Here is a 20352-nt window from a genome sequence, read left to right as displayed (position 1 = left end):
CCGTTATGTAATTTTTGGGTAATTTTGCTGTCAAAACAACCAACACACAAACAAATAAACAAACAAACCAACAAACAGATACGTGTGAAAACAACCTCCGTGGCGGAGGTAATTATACGATCACAAAATCGAGAAATAACATACTAGATTGCAGGTATTTCCTCAAACAGCTTAAAAACATTCACAGTTCTTCTGAGCAGATAAGTTTATTACTTCAATAAACCTTAACTGACCTAAATTATATTTCCAAATCAGCTGCTTGCTCTCTATTGTACAAAATCCTTTTGTTCTAGTCTTTTCTCAGTTACTGGATGTATTTGTTCATCTGGAAAAGCTCTTTAACCGATTAAGTGCACATTCTTAAAAAACGTTTCCGATTTGTTCGTAATCACTTTCATCTGTTTGTTTACTGCCATCTAATGCAACAGTGTGCTGCTCTCACACACAGACCCACAGCACATAAACAAAACAGTTGTCCAAGGACAGGCTACATAAATCAGACAACCAGTTTATATGAACGTCCACTTAGTGCTACAGCGTCTGGACTGTGGGGTCATGCTAACAAACGACCGTGCAAAGGAGTATGGGTAAGGTCAATGCCAGTGCCCTCGTTCCACTGTCCTGTATTAGTGTGAAATGTATCACCTGCGTGTCAGTGAGTCTCTACCAGTAATTGCCACCGGCATACGAGAGTGCTTAAAAGGCCGTGAAAACAGTGGCTGACATTGACGAATGCATTTGACAGTCGACAACACGCAGTATGTTCACTAAGAATAGACTTAACTCCGTCTACGGCCAACTATGTGACCTAGAAGTGGAGATTTGTTTAGATTTTACATGGTGGTGCAGAGATATTGCAGGTAACTATATATTATGCAAATGACTGCACAGACGGCAAGATAGCATCTAAAAGACAGCAGTTATTCATGTGTTAGTATGCTAATAGATTGTCAGAGAACTATATGAATAAAGATCAGGGCAGTAATTTGCTTATTGCAAATACGAGGGAACAGTATTCAATTTATTTGACTGTAGCTGACATGAATTTCTGTGGAATAGAGGTGCTGTACGGACAGACGGAAAGAGACAGCAGGATCATTTTTATGCCATTTTTAGGGTGCAGTGCTCACTGCAGTGCTGTAGGGATAAAGGACACTACTTTAAGACTTGAACCAGAGATCCCCGGTCAGCGCTTTGGCCTCTCCTAATTGGTTGTTTACCCCATCAGAGGCCAAACAACTGTCCTGCTGGATCACAATGTGGGTGACACAGGACATATAGTGAACCAGAATGGTCTCCGGGCCTCCTGGGCATGTTCCTCCTGCATGAATAATTCACATGCAGCTGAATTTAGCAGTGTGTGGATCAATGCAGCCAGAATCCACCGAAGACACTTTTCACAGGCTTTGATCTTTTCTTCCCCGTGCTTAAGGGAGGTGAAAGGCAGAGTTGAGCATCTCTTTTGAAAGTAGGATTTGGGGTTGTTGTGATAAAGCACTGACTAATTACAGGAAGCGGTATGCTGTGATTCCAAAGCTGAGCACTGCATTGTGTTTCAAATGTCATATTTCTCCATCAAGAGCTACGTCGATGAGCTGTTCAGCCTCTCCTCGTCTGTCTTTGGCGCTGACCTGCCCTGCGTATAATCCAGGCCGTCTATTCATTAGAGGGATTTTCTCTAAGCCGTCACCTAGCACCGAGTCTCCAACCTCCAGCCAGCCCTGCACCACATCCTGGCACGCAGCCGCCAAACTGAAGCGGGGGCCTCTCGAAGTGGAAGACTCCCTGCTGCTGAGATACAGTGAGAGAGAAAGAGAGAGAGCTCAGTTCACTAAAACCATTGAGCTCCAGATTAGAGTCTATATTGTTCCTGTCTTACTCCCCCTTCCTGTCTGCATGGCGTGCTTCGCTTAAGCTCACAACATATTTTTGAACTTGCAGGCTCTAGTGCCTTTATAGTCTTATATAGTCTTTATTGGTTAGACAAAGTATTAATTTTGTAGATTACATAATCATTTTCAAATCTGGATTGTGCTCAGCAGAAATGTTTAAAGATAAAGTTTACTCCTCTGTGTTATAGACCTCCATTGTTGTCAAGAAATACATCAGTGAGCCGCACTGTTGCACTGGGTGACATGTCCTTTCATTACAATAAACATGGGCGCTGTAGTTTATTTTGAGAGATTCCCACATACACAGTCCTGCTGCAGTAAAGAGCACTGGTTTTCAACCTGGGGGTCAGGACCTCCCATCGGGTTGTATGATAAATTCTGTCTTGCATTTCTGCAACACACTAAATGTTTCTGGCTTATGTCAAGTCGTTGCCTTTTGTCTTGTGAAATAATGAATCAATCTAATCAGGGAAGTTTTTTGCATTCTAGTCTAGTCAACAGTTTTGGATGATAACATTTAATTTGGCAGTGGCAATTTTTTTGTTAGCATATTTTCAAGATGGCTGCCACCGTAAACAAAAAGCAGCACATCTCAGCAAATTTGATTTTAGTGATTTTTGCTGTCATTCTTTTAGACTTCTCGGGTGCTGAGTCCATTTCCGAGGTGATTGAAGAGGTTAGAGGTCATTTTAACATAGTAATGGTAAAGGACAAGGTTATTTTGGACCAATAAGTAAAAAAAAAGTGACAGATAAGAAAAATTGGACACAGCCTGCTTACACTCTGCCCAAGAACAGTCATGAATTATGGTCCACAGGTGGTCCAGATCTTGCAGCCAGAACACTGTTGCCCATGACATAGGGCCAGCAATATCACACAGTGGGCTGAGATATTGCTATGTATGGACACCCGTGCCGTGGCTACTAGATCCGGACCACCTGTGGACTGCAAGTCATTGCTGTAATTGGGCCGACTATAAGTGGGGCTGTGAGCCACAGCTCATAACAGCTCGTGATGAGGCGTCACAAGCCAAAAAGGTTAGCAGCCACTGCATTAGAGCCCCAAATATGTATTAATCTGCAGCCAAAAATAGTCTTAAACAAAGGCACTAATTACCTCCTTTTGAATAACATGCCCTCAAAAACAACAGTGCCCCGCTGTTTTAGGAAATTGCTCTAATCTGAATCTATATACTGTCTTTGTGACATGTTTTAAAGATTTATATCTTCAGTAGGAACCAGTGACGTAAGACCTAATTACCACAGAAGGGGCAGTAAAAAATTGAGTGACAGACGCATTAGGAGGTTTTGTGTTTCATAATTTAAGAATAATATGGAAAAATAGAAGAATGCTAGACTCATCCTTAAAGGAACATAAGAACCACAATCAAGACCAGAAAAACCCAGGAACATTGGCAGAAACTGAAAATAGGAAAGAAAAACATAACTGTGGCCTCCCTCTCTCTGTATTTCCATCTAATTGTAATGAAAACCTGAGTGATACCATGATGGGAGTGTGTTTCCCCCTCTGCTTCCCTGTGCCTTTGTTTCCTCTGTGCTTGTGTGTGGAGCTGCTGTGCTGTGCAGCTGTGGTTGATTATTCATGGGTATCGATACAGCTGAGAGCAGTGGCGCGTTGCCATATTTAAAAGTGCAGGAATGCACCTGTCTCTTCGTGAGCTCTGACTGCATAGGGGGAGAGTGAAGTGTACGATATGTTGGGTTGGTGGATTATTTTGGAAAAGCGGTTATGGCCTGAAGCAAAGCAGGAGACAAACAGTTTTTTTAGGTGGACTAAATCTTACTGCTAAATCCATAATCATCAGACCTAATCTCACTTTAGATTGCCTTTCTGTTTAGACCTGCTCACGTTGAAGAGCTATTACACCTTTTCTAAAGGCCTGGATGTGCTGACACAGCATCATGACTTATTAACCACTATATTTCAAAAGCTTGTTATTCCAGAAATAATGCTGTTTTTTTAAGGCACCTTAAAAAACAAGCACACACACACATATATAATGTTGCACACGTGCAAGATAGGAACGTGGTGTGCGGGAGTCTTGACAGGGAGTAAATCTGTGAGCTTGCATGCTTGACCTTAAAGTAGACCAGATGTGTCCTCCTCCTCTTCAGAGCTCCTTGGAAATGCATTGAGAGATAAAGTGCTTTAACCTGCCGTGGAAGTGTTTTCATTATTGCTCTCTCAACAGTGAAAACTTTATCATGTTAAAGACACAATCCATCATCTATGTGTAAACAATAGTGGTGCCAACACAGGCTTGTGACATAGAGGTTTTTTGTATCAGAAATGTTTTTGTGAAAATAAAGATGAATCTGTGTTTGCAATCATGACCGTTTAACACTGTTATTTCATCATGTTAAAGATTAACATAAATATTTATATGCATATTTATATTTATAATATAATATTTATTTATAAAGATTGGGTCTTTTATATTTCTTATTAAACATTCATATCACACATACTTCATCTTTAACGTTCCAATAGCCTTTCTCCATCTTCGCATTCTTCAAAGCTTTGATTTTCTCCTTCATTTACGCAGAAGAAAAAATAAGAAATACTGCACGTCAGGGGTCTGGAAATCTAATTATCCTGGAGCAGCTGGCCAGGTTTGCTTGGAAGGTAGGGGGTAGGCTTCAAAACACAGTGGGAAAAAAAATGTTTTTATTCCACAATTTATTGCGGAAAAAACTTTTTTCAGTGTTGTCAGTAGTGACATTGTTTTCCTCGAGAACAGCAGCTTTTCCTTACAGCTCTGATAGTTATCGGTTACATTATACTCATATATAAAAAAGTGATCGCCTCTCCAGTCAACTTCTCTCGAAGTTCAGAAAAGAGACATTTTGGTGTGAGGTGGTAAATCAAAGTGCTGTTGGCTGTTGGTAAGCTGTTTTTGTTGTGCACTTAATTGCAATTTGCTAAACATGAAAAGACAACTTTAATTACAGAGCAATTAGTTTCATTATTGATTAATTTGTCAGTTATTTTCCTGATTAAATCCTTTAATTGTTTGGTTTCTAATATGTCAAAGTTTCCCAGAGCCCAAGGATGCCGTCTTTAGATATCTTGTTTTGCCTCGGCGACGGTCCAAAACCAGAAGATATTTAGTTCACAAGCAAAGAAGATCCAGAAAACCAGCAAATATGCACATATGAGTGGCTGGCCACATGAGACAACATCAAAACAATTAATCGACTCATTTATTAAGGTCATTGTTAAGGTCCAATTTGTTAGACAGTTGATTAATGAGTCTCATTCCCAACATGCCAAATACTGACGGCTTGACCAGCCACCAACCCAAAGCGTCACTATTTGACATGTTGGGAATGCAACTCAATAATTAACTGCCTTACAAATTGGCCCTTTAATCAACTGATCATTGAAACTCTTGATTCTTTGAAGAAAATGTGATTATTATTCTAAAATAAAAGACAGGCGCAGCTGTGGGTGATCTGTTCATCCCAGGGTTGGTGCGTCACTGCCTTAAGTTCTTACTGTCCTTGAGCAAGACACTGAACCCTGAAGGTCAGGTCAAGGTCGGTGTCGTGCATCGCTGCTGTCAGTGTCGTGACTCGTGAGTGTGTGTGAGTGACTCGGAGCCACATTGTAAAGCTGGATAAAACGGACTATATATCACACGATGTTATGCAACTGTCATGGGCTGAGTCTGACCTCCAACCTGGGAGTTTAAGTTCTCTGTTCCTGACTAATTGAAACCTAATTGTGGTCAAAAAACAAGATTTCTTCTGAATGGAGCAGTTGCAGTCTTATGTTCACCCCTGAGGTTCATCCTGCAGGTGTGTGTACCCAGAGGTACAAAAGATATTTGTCTAGTGGTGATTTATCATAGCTCTATTATGTCTCACATGATTTGACTGTACACACCCTGGCCAGTGAGGACTTGTGCCAGAGGTGCACATCTCTGTCTTCTTTTCTTCTGTAATGGGATGTCACTCCCAGCGCAGCCCCACCCGAACATGGCCCGGGCATGTTGATCGTTTTTTGTGCTATTATCTCTGTGCTCTTCCAAGTAATGTGACAAATCCCTGTCATCTGTCACAAGAACATCCAACCTTTATAGGTTAGTGTTTATACAAGTTGTCTTTACAGTTTTTGTGCCGTTAAATGTCTTTTACTATATAATGAGTCAATAGCCAGGGGGCCCCGACGCTATTATGATGGCACCATAATGTGGACCACATGAAGTGACATCAGTGGGAAAATCGCAACTTAACAGCCCAGTAGTTTGCTTTCTAGGACGTGGGGTGGGGTCAGTTTGCAGTGAGGGACTGAAGACAAAGACTGCAGGGCGAACTGATTTTCCATCACAACGCTCTGTCACAAGCTCTGCTGCAGAATGCATTAATAAGCAATAGATTCAATCTTGTTTCTGCGTGTTGTTATCATTTTTCTTTCTCCTTGCTGATTTTTAGTGCATTGACTCAACTCTTAAAGAGAAAGCAAAGCATATAATGTCAAAAGTCAATGAAATAGTTAATGTGATGGCGGGTGGGCGGACAGCATGTGTTTAAATGTGACCGGTACAGAATCATATATATATAAAAATTAAACTGCCATTGAAGGTTATGTCTAAACCGACCGCTTCTGGTCCCTGGCCGGTTGATTGGTGCATCTGTAGTGTTTGAGGCAACAAAAACTGGATATTTTTTCCATTTCCAGCCGTGTTTGTGGTGACCAAAAGAGATATTATAAGCCAAAATATGATGTTTTCCTGATCATAAACAAGTGTTTTTTGTGCCTAAACCTAACCAGAGCATAAGCACAGCTTTGTGAAAAGAGAAAAATTGATAATTGAACCTAAAGAAACATAACGTTCATCTCTGGTTCTGCAGAAAAGTACTTTGCCGCCATTTATTCTGAAAGAAAATAGTTCCTAGCTGACACTGTTCACAACAATTGAGTAACCGGGTCATGATTTCTGGAAAGCGACATTGCTGTCGAGTTTGTCAAATGTATTTTTTTGCCGTTTTGGGCACCACAAGCCGAGTGCCATCTAGTCACATTATATTTGCACTATAGTATTTACATTATATTTAAGTGAAGGCAGACATCTCTACGGACGATATACCCAAAACTCACACCAAAACAATCTAGATGGATAAATAGCGTGACAGATAAGAGGAAAAAATTCAACTTTGATTTTGGGGTGAACTCTCCCTTTAAGTTATTAAGAAACTTTTGTTGACAGAAACTCTTTTGACATTAAACTGTCAGCCACTCAAACGAAACCATTAAGTTTGGGTGTTTTCTCTGTGGCGATGCCATGACGTGTCTCTGCAAAGATTGATCATTAACAGCTTGAAAAATGTTGCAATCAAACACACCAGCATCTGTTCTTTTGAAAGCAATTATCCACTTTTCCTCAGGTTGATCTTAGGTCACACTTATTAGTTTGAAGGTGGTGGCAATTACACGTGAACACCTATGTGTTTGTCTCCCCTCTAAAGACGTTGCGCTAACCTGACAGCGGCATCCCCCCAGGCCAGAGAAAATAGGCTAGGACAGGTGTTGGGAGTTAGGCAATTAGATGATACTAGTGCATGGAGCAAACAAGGCAAGCTCACACCCATATTGTTGGAGGAAAAGTTAATATGGCAAAGTTGTGGTGCCAGGTCAGGACAGAGGACAAGACATGTTACAACACCGGCTTACAATTATCTGTCAGTCCATCAGTATGAAGGGAGGATCCACCAAACCCTCTATTCAGATCGATGCTTTGATCTGTGTAAATTAGCCTGTTACAGCCTCACCTCGTTCCAACAGACCTCAGGAACATCATTTGCGTCCAGGCTATATTTCTTGTTAATGATGCCTTGTTGTGTTGCAGCTAGTCCACGTTATACAAGATTGTTTTCTGCCTGAACTTGCTTCTCAGTGTTGCTTCAGCGTTGAAATACAAGAAAAAGTAGTTCCATTGAGCGAGGATTTTCAGAGGATTACGATATGAAGTTTGAGTCTACTAATCATTTCTGAAGATCCCCTGACACACATGAAGCTTACAGAAGCTTTGTCCCTGTCTGAGTGCGAATAAACATGCTACTCTGGCACGAACTTTAATTAAGAGGCAAATGTCTGGTTTAAGACAGAGGACATTCATCAAACTCACAGATTTTATTTCCCTGCGCCTACAGCCTTTCACCTTAATGTTAATGTTATTCTATCCATTTTGTTCCAATCATGCATAACATCCCAGGCTTTGACAAGTGTGCACTGACATTGTGCTGCTAGAATAACTGCATGAAAATGACAATGAAAGGAAATTTATTACAAGATACTTTAACATTGTTCAAAGTTAGTATGGCCTACAGTGAGTCTTATGAATAGAACGATATATTTTGTGTCATTAGTGATTGGGCTCTATCTAACGCTCGGTGCAAAGCGGCGCACAGCACAAGTGACATTGCTGGATTCGGACTGACATTTTCAACCCCAGCACCCTCCTTGTGTAAAAAGCAAATGTACTTCTGGGCGTTTTGGTCTCAAAATCAGGTGTGGTCAGGCGCACTGATGGCAGATTGCTATCTTGAGGCAGCAGAAAGCAACTGCGCCATAGACCGACTAAAAGCTGCTCTAAAGTCAGAGGCACATTGTGTTTCCTGTTATTTAAAGGACAGATAGTAAGATGCGCCGACACAGGCTGGTTCAAAACGCGCGTACAATCTGATTTTATGATTATAGAGGCTGCTATCAGTTATTTTAAACGTTTTTTTGCGTGCTGTAATGTCACTGTAACTAACACAGTGGCACATTTAAAGGTCCTATTTGTAAGAAAAGTTGATTTTTGAGTCTAATTCCCAACTCGTCAAATGATTGGACTCTCGGTTTTCACAAATCTTGGGATTGTAGGACGGATCGGCTGCCATCCCAAAGCATCAGTTTTTGATGAGTTGGGAGTGAAACTCAAAATCCTTTAATCGGCAACACTAATAGCTGCGGTTATAAACTTGAAAGGGGAGTTTCGCCCAACTATTTTATTGTATGAATTTGGACTGGAGAGACTGGAGATTTGGACTTGTGTAGAAGAACACAGAACATTAATTAACATGAAATACTGACAGATCCTGTCGGTGAGTCAGGAGTTTATCGGCTGTTCCTCGTGCGCAAATGTGTATGTTAAGAGAGACATACACATATCGTTTCTGCTGCTGGAAGATCAATGCAGGTAACATCATTAATATTTTCCTTATTAAAGACAAATTTAACCCACCTACAGCTTGCTATTAATCACAATGCACATATGAAAAAACAGTTTTGTTGAGCAAGTTCATTAACAAAGTTTTATTGTATTTATTTTGTTATTGATGAATAATGACATGATAGGGGTTATTGATAAATAACCCTTAAGATATCAAGATAAATTGATTTGATTGAAAATTCATCACATCGTAAACATTTGTGACACTAAAAATGGTGTTAAATCTATAAAGTGTGGTGCAGACATGTTATATCACACATAAATGCAGAGTCGAAAAGACAAATGTTCAAATGCATATAAACTAAAACAGGTATGAATGTATGTCTGTCCACAGTTTACCAATCACGCTGAATAACCCCGAGGAATGTTTCTTCTCTTGAACCTATCAGATTTTGATCGAAGCTGCCTGTGTCCTCCCTGAAGGAGGATCTCCTGAAGGGAAAATGCTCAGTGAGAGTTATCTCTAAAACCTCTAGATAAGGCAAGCTTGACAGAATGATGAAGAGACGGGAGGGAATGACCAGTGATTTAGGATCCAGTCGTCATATTTCATAAAGAAATTGGTCACTGTAGTCATATTTCACATTTTAGCATAAACCAGCCTGGTTTATTAGGAGAGACGCCAAGGTTAGACAGTAGGTTCTTAGGAAGAGGCATGGTGTCATTTATAATGCTCATATTCATTTCAAAATACCAGGGAACACTGTGCAGTTTTAAAGTTTAAAGATGTGTTTTAAAAAATATATTTCACAAGAATCAACAAAACATAAAAACACAAAACACATGAATACAGATAGAGGCTGCAGGATCCCTGCAGTGCCGTGCATGCATACAAAAACGTACACATAGTATGTACTATATATATAAACATGCACATACACACATTTAAGGATTCATAACAAGAAGCCTATATATTTATCAAAGTAAAACCTTTTTTTTTTTTTTTTGCCAATTTAGACCAAATTTTAACATGTTCTGCTTGAGCTCCATGTTTTTTGGCAGCCATTAAAGTAATGAAAATCTTTGAGACAACATGTGAGGAAGCAGTTTTTATTAGCCATACTAGCAGCGTGACTCCAAGGATAATAATGTTGGTCTGTTGCTCTCTCCATAGCTTTGGTCCAGACTGAAATATCTCGACTATTACATAGATAGCCATGAAATTGTGTACAGACATGCATGGTCCCCAGAGGATGGGTTGTACAAACTTTGATTTCCTGTTCTTTCATCGAGCACAATCATCAGGACACAATTTTATATTTGTCTACATCAGCCTCAACAGCACTTTGTGTTTAGGACTATTTAACAAATGTTAGCATGCTAACATGCTAAACTAAGAGGGTAACATTATACCTGCTAAACATCAACTTGTCAGCATTATCATTGTGAACATGCTAGCATGCTGGCATTAGCATTTAGCTCAAAGCAAGCACAGCCTCACAGATCCACCATCAGATCTGTAGGCACTTAGTGTCTTGTTTTTGCTGCTGTCAGACCTGCAATATGCACAATTCAATATAAACAGAATAAATTAAGTAGCTAGCCGTCATTTAGGAGTAGAGAGTTGGGAATCAAGGGATATTCTTACCTTTAATATTAAAAATACCCATATCTACTTCTTCTCAAAACATATTCTATGTTCTGTTAATAAGGTTGAAATGCTTAATCCATGAAGAAAAAAAACGAAATCTCACAAGATTTAGAGAAATCAATTGAACATAGACGAATGCTGTCCCCTATATTTGCTACAAGCCATATTAGCTCGCTCCCTGAGGGCTAATGATAATGGCGGCCTGGGGAAATGCCTGCGGTCACTTAGCAACACCAAGATCCTGCTCGGTGTGGTGGTGTCTGTGTCCTGTCTGGGTCAGGTGGGCTATATTTAAGTCTGAGGAACATAAAGAAGAGGAATCATCAACCAGCGAGCGACGATCCCGCCCAACATCTCTGTGCACAGTTCACATGATTGAGTGAGCCAGGAATTAATCTGCATGTGCTTCCGATGCAGGCCGATGGCACGGTTTCCATGGACACGAGATGGCTTGAGAAGATGGGGTGACGGAGGACAAATGTGTGCGGTTGTGTGATGGAAATGGATTGAGGTCGGGGAGTGATGTGAGTGAGTCGGAGCAGAAAAATGAAATGAGTTTTGACCTTGGCGTGTCGTCTCGTCAGCAGGGACCCCCGAGCAGCCAGACGGTCGCTCCTGAACCGCTTCACTTTTTCCGGCCCGATCCATCTCACATGGCTGCATCATTAGCGCGCCACACATGAGTCTCGGTGGAGCGAGTAGGATATAGATTACAGAGCATCAAGACATCCAATCGATGACCTACTATAGTCAAACCCCCCTTCCCCTTTTTTCCTCTCACCAAAGCCTTACATTGCTCACTATTTCACATCTAGGTGCCACGGATGCTTCTTCCCATCACGCTCCTCCTGTCTGGCCAAGATTATTGGAAAAATCTGTTCTAAGAGTAAATCATGGCCCCCGCTTGTGCACCGTATGATTGCACATACAGGACGGGAAATGCAGCTGTCACGGGGAAGACATTATAGAGACACCTATAGGGGTCCATGGGGGGGATCACGTGCGCTCTCTCTGGACTCTCAGACGTGATTTATCAAAGCTGTCAGTGGCTTCATTTCATCCGAGGAGCTGAGCTGAATGGGTGTTTGTCCTGCATGTAGCCAGATGTATTGATCCTTGAATCTGTTATCATGTAACACTTCCTGTTTTACTATTGCCTGCACTCATGAGAATGAATTGTAATGGGACGATTAAAATCTCTTTATAGTGTTTAGATTGAGTCTTGTTTTAGAAAAAGCTACACAATGAATTTGTGTACACAAACATTTACAATGAAATGAAGGCTGAAGACTCAATGCATTATTTTTTATTATTATTGTTATTATTATTTAACACATCAGGTGTAGTAGTAGAGCATTAATTGGGGCAAGGAATAATACATATTATACACATAGTTTGTTATTATTGTGCATTATTAAAAGAGGTGTTTCTGTTATGTTGCCTGCAGTGCAGTGGTTCCCAAATGGTGTGCCGTTGCAGTCCAGGCGTGACATGGGATTGTTTTTACAACCATAGATTATTATTGCAACACACAACTATACAACAAGTAATGAGTTTTTAATTGACTATATCAGTCCTTTTGTACACATTTATTTCCTTATACAGAGGCAAACTCTATCCCCTAAAAAAAACCTTAAAACCGTCCATGAAACCAAAAGTAAATGTGTACAGAGTGATTAGATAACACGGGTTAGAGGTTATTTTGCACAGTATGAATACAGGTGTGCCTTGAGATTTTTTCTCGCCCTTTTAAAACCACTGACCTTAATGATTTAAAGGGTGGGCTAGATAACTGTCTACACAGTAACTTAATAACATTACGTAAATGAGGACAGATTGAGTCAAGAACATATTTATAACCCCATTGTTTGAGGAACAACAGGAACTTCAGGTTAAGAATTAACTAAAATAAATGAAATCAGAAGTGGTATCTCGAAAGCAGGGCTGCCCAAAGTAGGGCCCACGGGCCAAAGTTAGCCCACCATGAAGTTTAATTTGGCCCACCAGATGTTTCGGGTGAAAATAAAATCAAAAACCTTTAAAAAAAATGTATTTATTGCTTTTACTTGTAATACAAGATGGTGCACAGAAGCATTGCATCAGCAACAGCCCTGTTTCAGCTAACAGATAGAAAAGGACATAATAGTCATAACAAAAGTAAACAAAATAAAGTTAAATGCAGACACTGAACAAAGAAAACGAACAAATAAATGAATAAATAATAATAAATCAACCATACAAATGATAAGTTCAGGCTTCATGGAGCTTGTACAGTCCAAAAGGAGGATCTAGAAATCGTGCTATGGGAGAGAGCGCAGTGAAGTCTAATTACAGAGAAGAAGAGTAGAAATGCTCTTTAGATAAGTATGACCCTGAATTCTGAGTTATTTTTCATAATCTGAGCATGGTGGGTAGAATGACACTTTGCACAGGAAGTCAGTCAATTTCAGGAACTTTGGATCATAGTAGCATTTTTCATCTTAACAATACAATACAATACAATACAATGTAGGTGTTTGCTTGTCTAAGTTTCAGTTTTGGCCCCTCTAAGGGAAAAAGTTATGTCACCCCTGCTCTAAGGTACGTGTTTTAAGGGTTAATCTGCTCGTCAACACATGATCAGTGTTTGAGCTTGTAATTTGCTGTCTGGTGTACTTTCCAGTACATCGTATAGTTTAAACAGGGTGTTGTCTGGCTTTAAATTTTATTTGCTATGAGCAACAGAGTCTTTGTGTAATGATACGCAACCACACCTCAAAGTTTTCCCTAAGCACTTTTTGGTATTTACTGCCTGTTGCGTAACAGTATAATGGTCACACTGTTGGATCCTTGGAATATGAACGTCAGATAAACATCAAATGAGTTAAAGTAATAATTAATGATCTGATAAAACCTCCAAGATATTTCTTTCATCATTTAAAATCCTGACAGAGATAAATCATCCCAAATAAATCATTATGGGTGCCATAAAACTATCACCATGAGCCATTTCATTAAAAAGTATCATGCCCAGTAACACGAGTGCATGAGATGTGTGCACGCTGTGTCCGCAGGCACACTGATGGGAAAACACTCAGACAGCTCGCGTGCAAACTTCACTCCCAGACATACCACACAAGGCAGGGAGTGTTAGTTGGCAAGCGCTGCAGGAATGCCTATTGTTCAACGGGCAAAAATTGTATGAGAAAATGTCTGATTGATGTGAGACACTTTCATTTTCTGCCTCAGTGTCGCACTCCAGTCACCTCCTAAATCGCTAAATCGCTCTTCACGAATCACAATATGTAGTACGTTTTTTTTTCATACATTTCATTTGAACAAATCTACTTAAGTGTAGTTAACCATGCAGTGCTGATTTAAGAAAACAATTTACTCATTTTTATTAAAGCAACATTATGTAGAAACTGGCATTTTTGTGCGATTTGGCACCCCCCACAGTTTGTGCAACACCGCTGTCATAAATACAAATCCCAGGTCCGTAACAAATGTGTCAGACGTAATGCAGGTGCTAACTACAAACAAAACTCATGAGGTCATAACAATGTTATGTGTTGAAAACGTGTATGTTGAAGTAAACATGTATGTAACGCCGTGGTCCTACCCTCTCAATGAAGTTACATAGTGGCTGAGACAGAGACACCATTCACACTATTACGAGACACTGTACCATCAAAATGATGTTGAAGCTGTTATTTTAAGGTTAAAAAGTTACATAATTACATTGCTTTGAGTTAAGAAAAACATGTATTGGCAACTGTATTCCTGTTTATAAAAATATAAACAATGCTGGTTGCTAGAAATTAAATCCAAATTATGTGCTTGTGCACCTAAATGAAAACGTTTGGCGCAGCAGTGCAACCAATGTAAAAAGTCTGGAGCCTGTATACACATATATAGATATAATGCACAGCTCTGACTGGAAACATGATTAAAATGTGGAAGAACTGGGCAATTAAACAAAGGCAAAATACAGATAACTCATTCATGAGAGGGCTTTGGATTTTATTAATGGAAATTAGATGGCATCTTTATGTGGCTCTCCATAATCAAATCTTGGTTTTGTTTATTGTCTATTTTAGTTTGGTTTTGCATCCCAAAAATGGAATAGAAACCATTTAGTTTATTGCAGCAATTTCAGCTGGTTTTGTTGGCTGGAACAGCACATCTGTAACAACCCACAGTTTTTGATTTATTAGAGCGTGATAGCCGAGGATATGTGTGGCGATAAACAGATGTCTATGAGTTGACACAGGCTCCAACCCTCCTGCTGTCTTTGTCCTTGTAAGGAGACTCCGGGTGTGTTCGTTTGACTGACTCACGCCAAAGGTACAGGAAAACCAGAACCACAGCTATGGCTGAGAGGCCAGTAGGAATACCTTCACTGAGCTGTAGTGTCATCTGTGTTTGGATTAGCCGTTTTTACCCGGATGCTTGAAAACAGTCGGTGCTTTTTCCGTTTGTCTTCTATGGATTGCTGGATTGTAACGGCTCCAAATAATGTGGAAGTGGCTGCTGCTTAGTTCTGTCAATGATTCCATTACCTTCGATAGATGACACGAATAGCTTTGACACATTGTTGACACGGGGAGGCTTTCCCTCCGTCAGCAGGTCGATTTAGTCATGCTGTCCAGTTATCACCATTAGCATTAAACAAAAGGCTGTGGTGGTTTCTTCGGGAAGTGACAACATAAGTGATGCAGATGCTGTGACAAACGGATTTGTGTCTGCAGAGGATGTGACGCAGTCGTGAACTGCTTTGACCTTAGCCAGAGTCCTGCGGCAGACAGGCAAAGTGTTGTGGACACAGTAAAGCAGCGCCGCCAGCGTTTTTTTAGAACAAGGCTTCAATCACAGTGTGAGCTGGCACGCCCAGCCAAGGAATACTTCTCTCTAATTAGACAGTGTACATTCAGTGGGTCCTGAATGGAAACAAGGCAGCGTTTTGTGAGAAAGTGACTCTCTAGTGAGGCTTGTTGTGATGCCGAAGTGATTTCTGGCTGTGTTTGTGTTCCTCTACGGTAAAGGCCATGGGTAAGGTACGCTAATGGCCCAGAATGCAGCAGCGGTCATCATATGTCAGCTTTCTCCCTTACAGTAAACACATACGGTCAGGAATGCACTGCTTACACCACTACACGCAGATGTTCCCACTGGCTCACACACACAGAAAACCCACTCTCAAATTATCCTTCACTGTCGTCGTCCATGTGGCTCACAGTGTCTCATCATCACATGGGTGTTACTTCATATTACTGAATGAGCTTCTGAACCTCAAACTCTCTTTTGGGAAGCATCCGTGACTCAGCATGCTTGCTGTCTCATATCTCAGGGAACGAGATGAGTGTGTATTTGGAGCAGAGTGAACTGACTGATGCAGTACGGGCTGAGCAGTCTGTGCCTTTGTACGCAGCACATACTGCAAGGCAATTATAGAGGCTCCTGATTTTGTTTTAACATAGCTGCCATGGTGCAGATGTGTAATATGATCTGTCGGGAGAGGGAGAGAAAACTGTTGTAGATTGTGGCGTGCAGCCAATCAGGGTGGTCTGGCATTTTATTTTTAGCTACGCAAGTGGTAGGGCTCTGGTTGTTTGGTCGGTCAGTGCACCACTTCGGTCCATACAGAAATATCTTGATGGTACACGCACATTCGTGCTTCCCTCAGCATGAGTTGTAATCACTTTCATGATCCCCGGACACTCCAATTAGTTTCAGCTGTACTGCTTCTACAGCATGCTAACACGCTAAGCTAAGGCCCAGTTTACACGACAACAGTTTTGCCAAAAACTGAAACGTTTTTCCTCTGTGTTTTAAAAAAGTTAGATGTTCATACGACAAAGTGGTAAAAATGATCCTTGAGCACGTGGATCCGCCAAAATGATTGAAATTGACAACGCTGTAGTATGCGTGCCAGGCCAGTAGGTGGCGGCGTACATTTGCAATTAAACACTGCAGAATTATACCATGTGCCTGCGCTCCAAACGCTTTCTTCTACAGAGCGTTGAAGCATCACTTTACTGTTTAGCAAATGTACACTTAGCTGGAGCCGCGTCAGTAAACGCAGCAGAGTCAGCAGCACAAGCAAATAGTCCACCGTTCTTGCTGTCCTCCTATTCGCACATGGCTATTAGGCTGAAAATGTAATACACATGCGCAAAGCACAGCTTTCACAGGAATTACGTATTGCCAGTTTACATGACGACAGTAAGCATGGTGTCTTCAAAAGATTAAACTCTGGAACCCCGGTTTCAAAAGTTTCTATTTTCAGGCAACCAAAACGCTGTTGTTGTGCGAATGAACGGCCAAAACACAACAAAGAATTACGATTTTATGCAAAAACTATTGTCATGTAAACAGCCCCCAAGATGGCTGACACAGTAAACATTATAGCTCCCTAACATAGGCAGTTTGTCATTGTGAGCATGTTAGCATGCTGACATTAGCTTTATCTTTTAGCACTGCCGTGCCTACATACACCCAGGTAGCCAAAATGGTTTGGGCCTACGATGGTCCAGGACAGAAGAAATAACTCAAAGTGCGATTTCTGGACTCGTTCAAAACCTGGTTTGAATGACGCCCTAGAATCACACCAAGTACACTGGTCTGGCAGCTTTTACTGAGTCTCCGTTGCCAGCATAGGGCCACAATCACCCCAACACAAATGGCAGACCTAGCCTATACCAGTCTAAGTCTTGGTGCCAAAACCTAACCAACACTGCCAGCATTGGGCTGCATTCACCCCAACAAACCTACCAGAACTGGCTCATAACTGGCTCAACTCCAGAGGCCAGCTTTGCCAGAAGTGGCCCAAATGTAAGCCAGCTGACAGCCTGTAAAAAGTTATGTGTGACACAGTATTCTACCAGAGCTTCCACAAGTTCTGCCTATGACTTATCCTGTACAGCCGGAATTAGGAAATGTTTGATTAGTAATATAAAACCACCTCTCGGAGCCACCAGCATGACTGTATACTCCCTGTAGGTCATTTTATACTGCTTCAAATTGACCTAACCGGTAATGTGTGCTGCTTGCTTTAGTGTGACTTATCTGCCTGGCGACTGATATGATGAATAATTCATTCTGCTTTATCTTCAATAAATATTGGTAGCACCACTAATGGCTGTGCACAAGGTTTTTTTTTTTTACATTAGTACACTATAAGCTTTATTTCTGTAGGTTTAGTCTCTGTCGGAGGCATGAATAAAGATTTTAATTTGCTTTGAACTGTCACCAGTGAGATGTTGTAAACAGATTCCCCACTCATGAGACTTTATGAGGAAAGAAGCAGTTAGCATGAAGGAATTCAGGCTGCAGCACAAATACTCCACCCTTCTGGATGTGTTCAAATGTCCCTGTGCTGTGTTGAAAAACTATTCATGAGAAATGTGTTTGGGGGAAGCTGGAGCTTCATTCTCTGTGTAGTTTTTTTTATTGAGGCAGTGGGGCTGTAAAGACGGCCGTACAAAGGAGGAAGGAGACAAAAGGTTGAAAACATGAGGGGGAAATAGGGTGTGCACCCTCACTGTCAAGGGCATTTTGTAATCAGAGATGGGAGTATAATCTGAACAAAAGTACCATTAACCTGTCTCGTTGCCCCCAGGGGACCCCAGGCTTAGCAGTAACTGACCCACCTCTGTGCTTTGTTTTGCAGATGGGAGGAGGAGCTATCCAAACGACAGCAGCTGGAGTCCACGGTGGAATCCATGCAGCAGGTTGGGAAACATAAACAATAAAATAAATTCCACAAACACACTCATGCACAGATATTTGATGGCTTGCCAAGGGTCATTTACCACATGCAGACAAATACGAGCTGAATAAAAGGCATGACCCCACATACATTTTCAAAACTGCTGCCACAGCACATGCATAAACATTTATATATAGCTCAGTTCTTCAGGGTGTTTCATTCTGTGTGGACTCAGCAGAGCTGTACTAGAGGCATAAACAACCAGGAGGATGTGTGTCAGATGAGAAAAACCATATTACAAACCCATCAGGAAGGGTCTGTTGGCCTAGATATAGATATAAACATCAAATATCACCAGCAGCCTGCCATTAGGTTTCTGTTCAGAGCAGGCAAAGGAAATAGAAATCAATTACTAGTGTCACACCTTGAGGCTATATCATAACACGGACACGCACAGCTGATGCGAGTACCTCATCTAGTCGGCGTCCTTCCCTCTTTCTGCTTTTGCACGAATTGATTGGTGACAGCATATGTGTTTGTCTTATATTCTGGGTCAGCAAAACCCCAGATAGAGATGTGGAGTGCCCTCCCCCGGGGGCTTTAACCTTTTAGAGCACACAGGCAGATGTCGTTGCGTATGGAAGAGCAGGAAATCTGTTCAGAGATAGTAAATTCAGTGCAAACAGCCATTTATTGTTCAGGGCTCAGAGCCAGAGGGCTGTGACCATGTGCTGACTTAACACAGAAGCAACTGGCACTCTTCAGTGATAGAATAACAACAACAGAGTTGGTCATCTTTCAATCTGTGCAAAATTAAGTCTTTAAACTGCTGAGTTAATGTTTATTAGCCTAATAGGATCCATTTAGTGGGATATTATGGTAAGAGGTTTTCTATTAAGCTCCATGTTAGTTACATGTGTCAGAGGGCTAACAATTAAGTTTAGGGGTTTATTAGATTTACGCTAATGTTTATCAAACCAAAAGTAAGATTTGATGGCGAACGTGATATTATAAAACAGGTCTGCATACCAGTGGACTGTTTTAAGTCTTAATGGTCCTGTTTGTAAGAAGTGTTGATTTTTGGGTCTCACTCCCAACTTGTCAAATACTGATGCACTGGGATTGTAGGTCGGGCCGGCTGCCATCCCAAAGCATCAGTATTTGACGAGTTGGGAATGAGACTCAAAAATCAACTGTTCCTATAAATAGAACCTTTAAAGTTTGTAAATGTAGTGTAGATGAGGATTTAGATGATTTTTGGGAAGACAGAATTTAAAATTCGGCCTGAAAAGAGCAGTGTGACATCTTGAGAAACAAAGTTATTCACTTTATTTCCAAGAGTTAAAACTGTGCCTGTACGGTAGGAAGATAATCCTAACCCTTCCTCAGGTCTCTGCTGGTTGCCTTGCTAACGTACAGTGACAACAAGCCTGCGAGGAATCAGTGGCTAACAAACAGTCCAACACATAAATGCATATAAAACTACAACTTGCCGATTGTCCACGTAGTTTGTCGTACAAATTAAAGGGGCAATGTGTAAGATGTGGCCAGAATTTTAACAAACATAATCAACAGAGTGTGAAGAAATGACGGTTTTGCTGGATGTGTGCACAGATGTCTACTGACGTTAGCATGCTAACCAGCTAGCCCGGGCTCATCCTATCTCATAAACCCACAGTGACTCCCCCCGCGATCTGTGGCGGTTAAGCTGCCCCCTGTTGTGTTGGAGCGACCTTAGATAGGAGGCCATATTTCACAAGTTCACATCTTTAAAGATTAAACAGGCAGCGTGTTAATTAGTCAACTTCATGTGCTGGTATGGGGATTTCTTTACCTTTGACCAGAGCCAGGCCAGCTTTTTCCTCCTGCTTTATATTAACCGTAAAGGCATCAAAGTGGCATCTCGTCTGACTCTCAGCAAGACAGAGAATAAGCACAT

The 20352-nt window shown here is 41.1% G+C and overlaps 1 protein-coding gene across 1 annotated transcript in view; it reads left to right on the top strand.

Annotated features, from left to right (window-relative positions):
• iffo2b (intermediate filament family orphan 2b) overlaps positions 1-20352 on the top strand; it is a 31173-nt gene that overhangs the window by 4497 nt on the left and 6324 nt on the right. The window contains exon 2 of the mRNA XM_073468768.1: positions 18375-18435. Coding sequence (XP_073324869.1) covers positions 18375-18435 — 61 coding nt within the window. The remainder of the gene's footprint in view (positions 1-18374; positions 18436-20352) is intronic.

Source organism: Pagrus major, chromosome 6 (assembly GCF_040436345.1).
Source record: "Pagrus major chromosome 6, Pma_NU_1.0".
NCBI classification, from domain to species: domain Eukaryota; kingdom Metazoa; phylum Chordata; class Actinopteri; order Spariformes; family Sparidae; genus Pagrus; species Pagrus major.
This window is presented reverse-complemented; position numbering and strand designations above follow the sequence as displayed.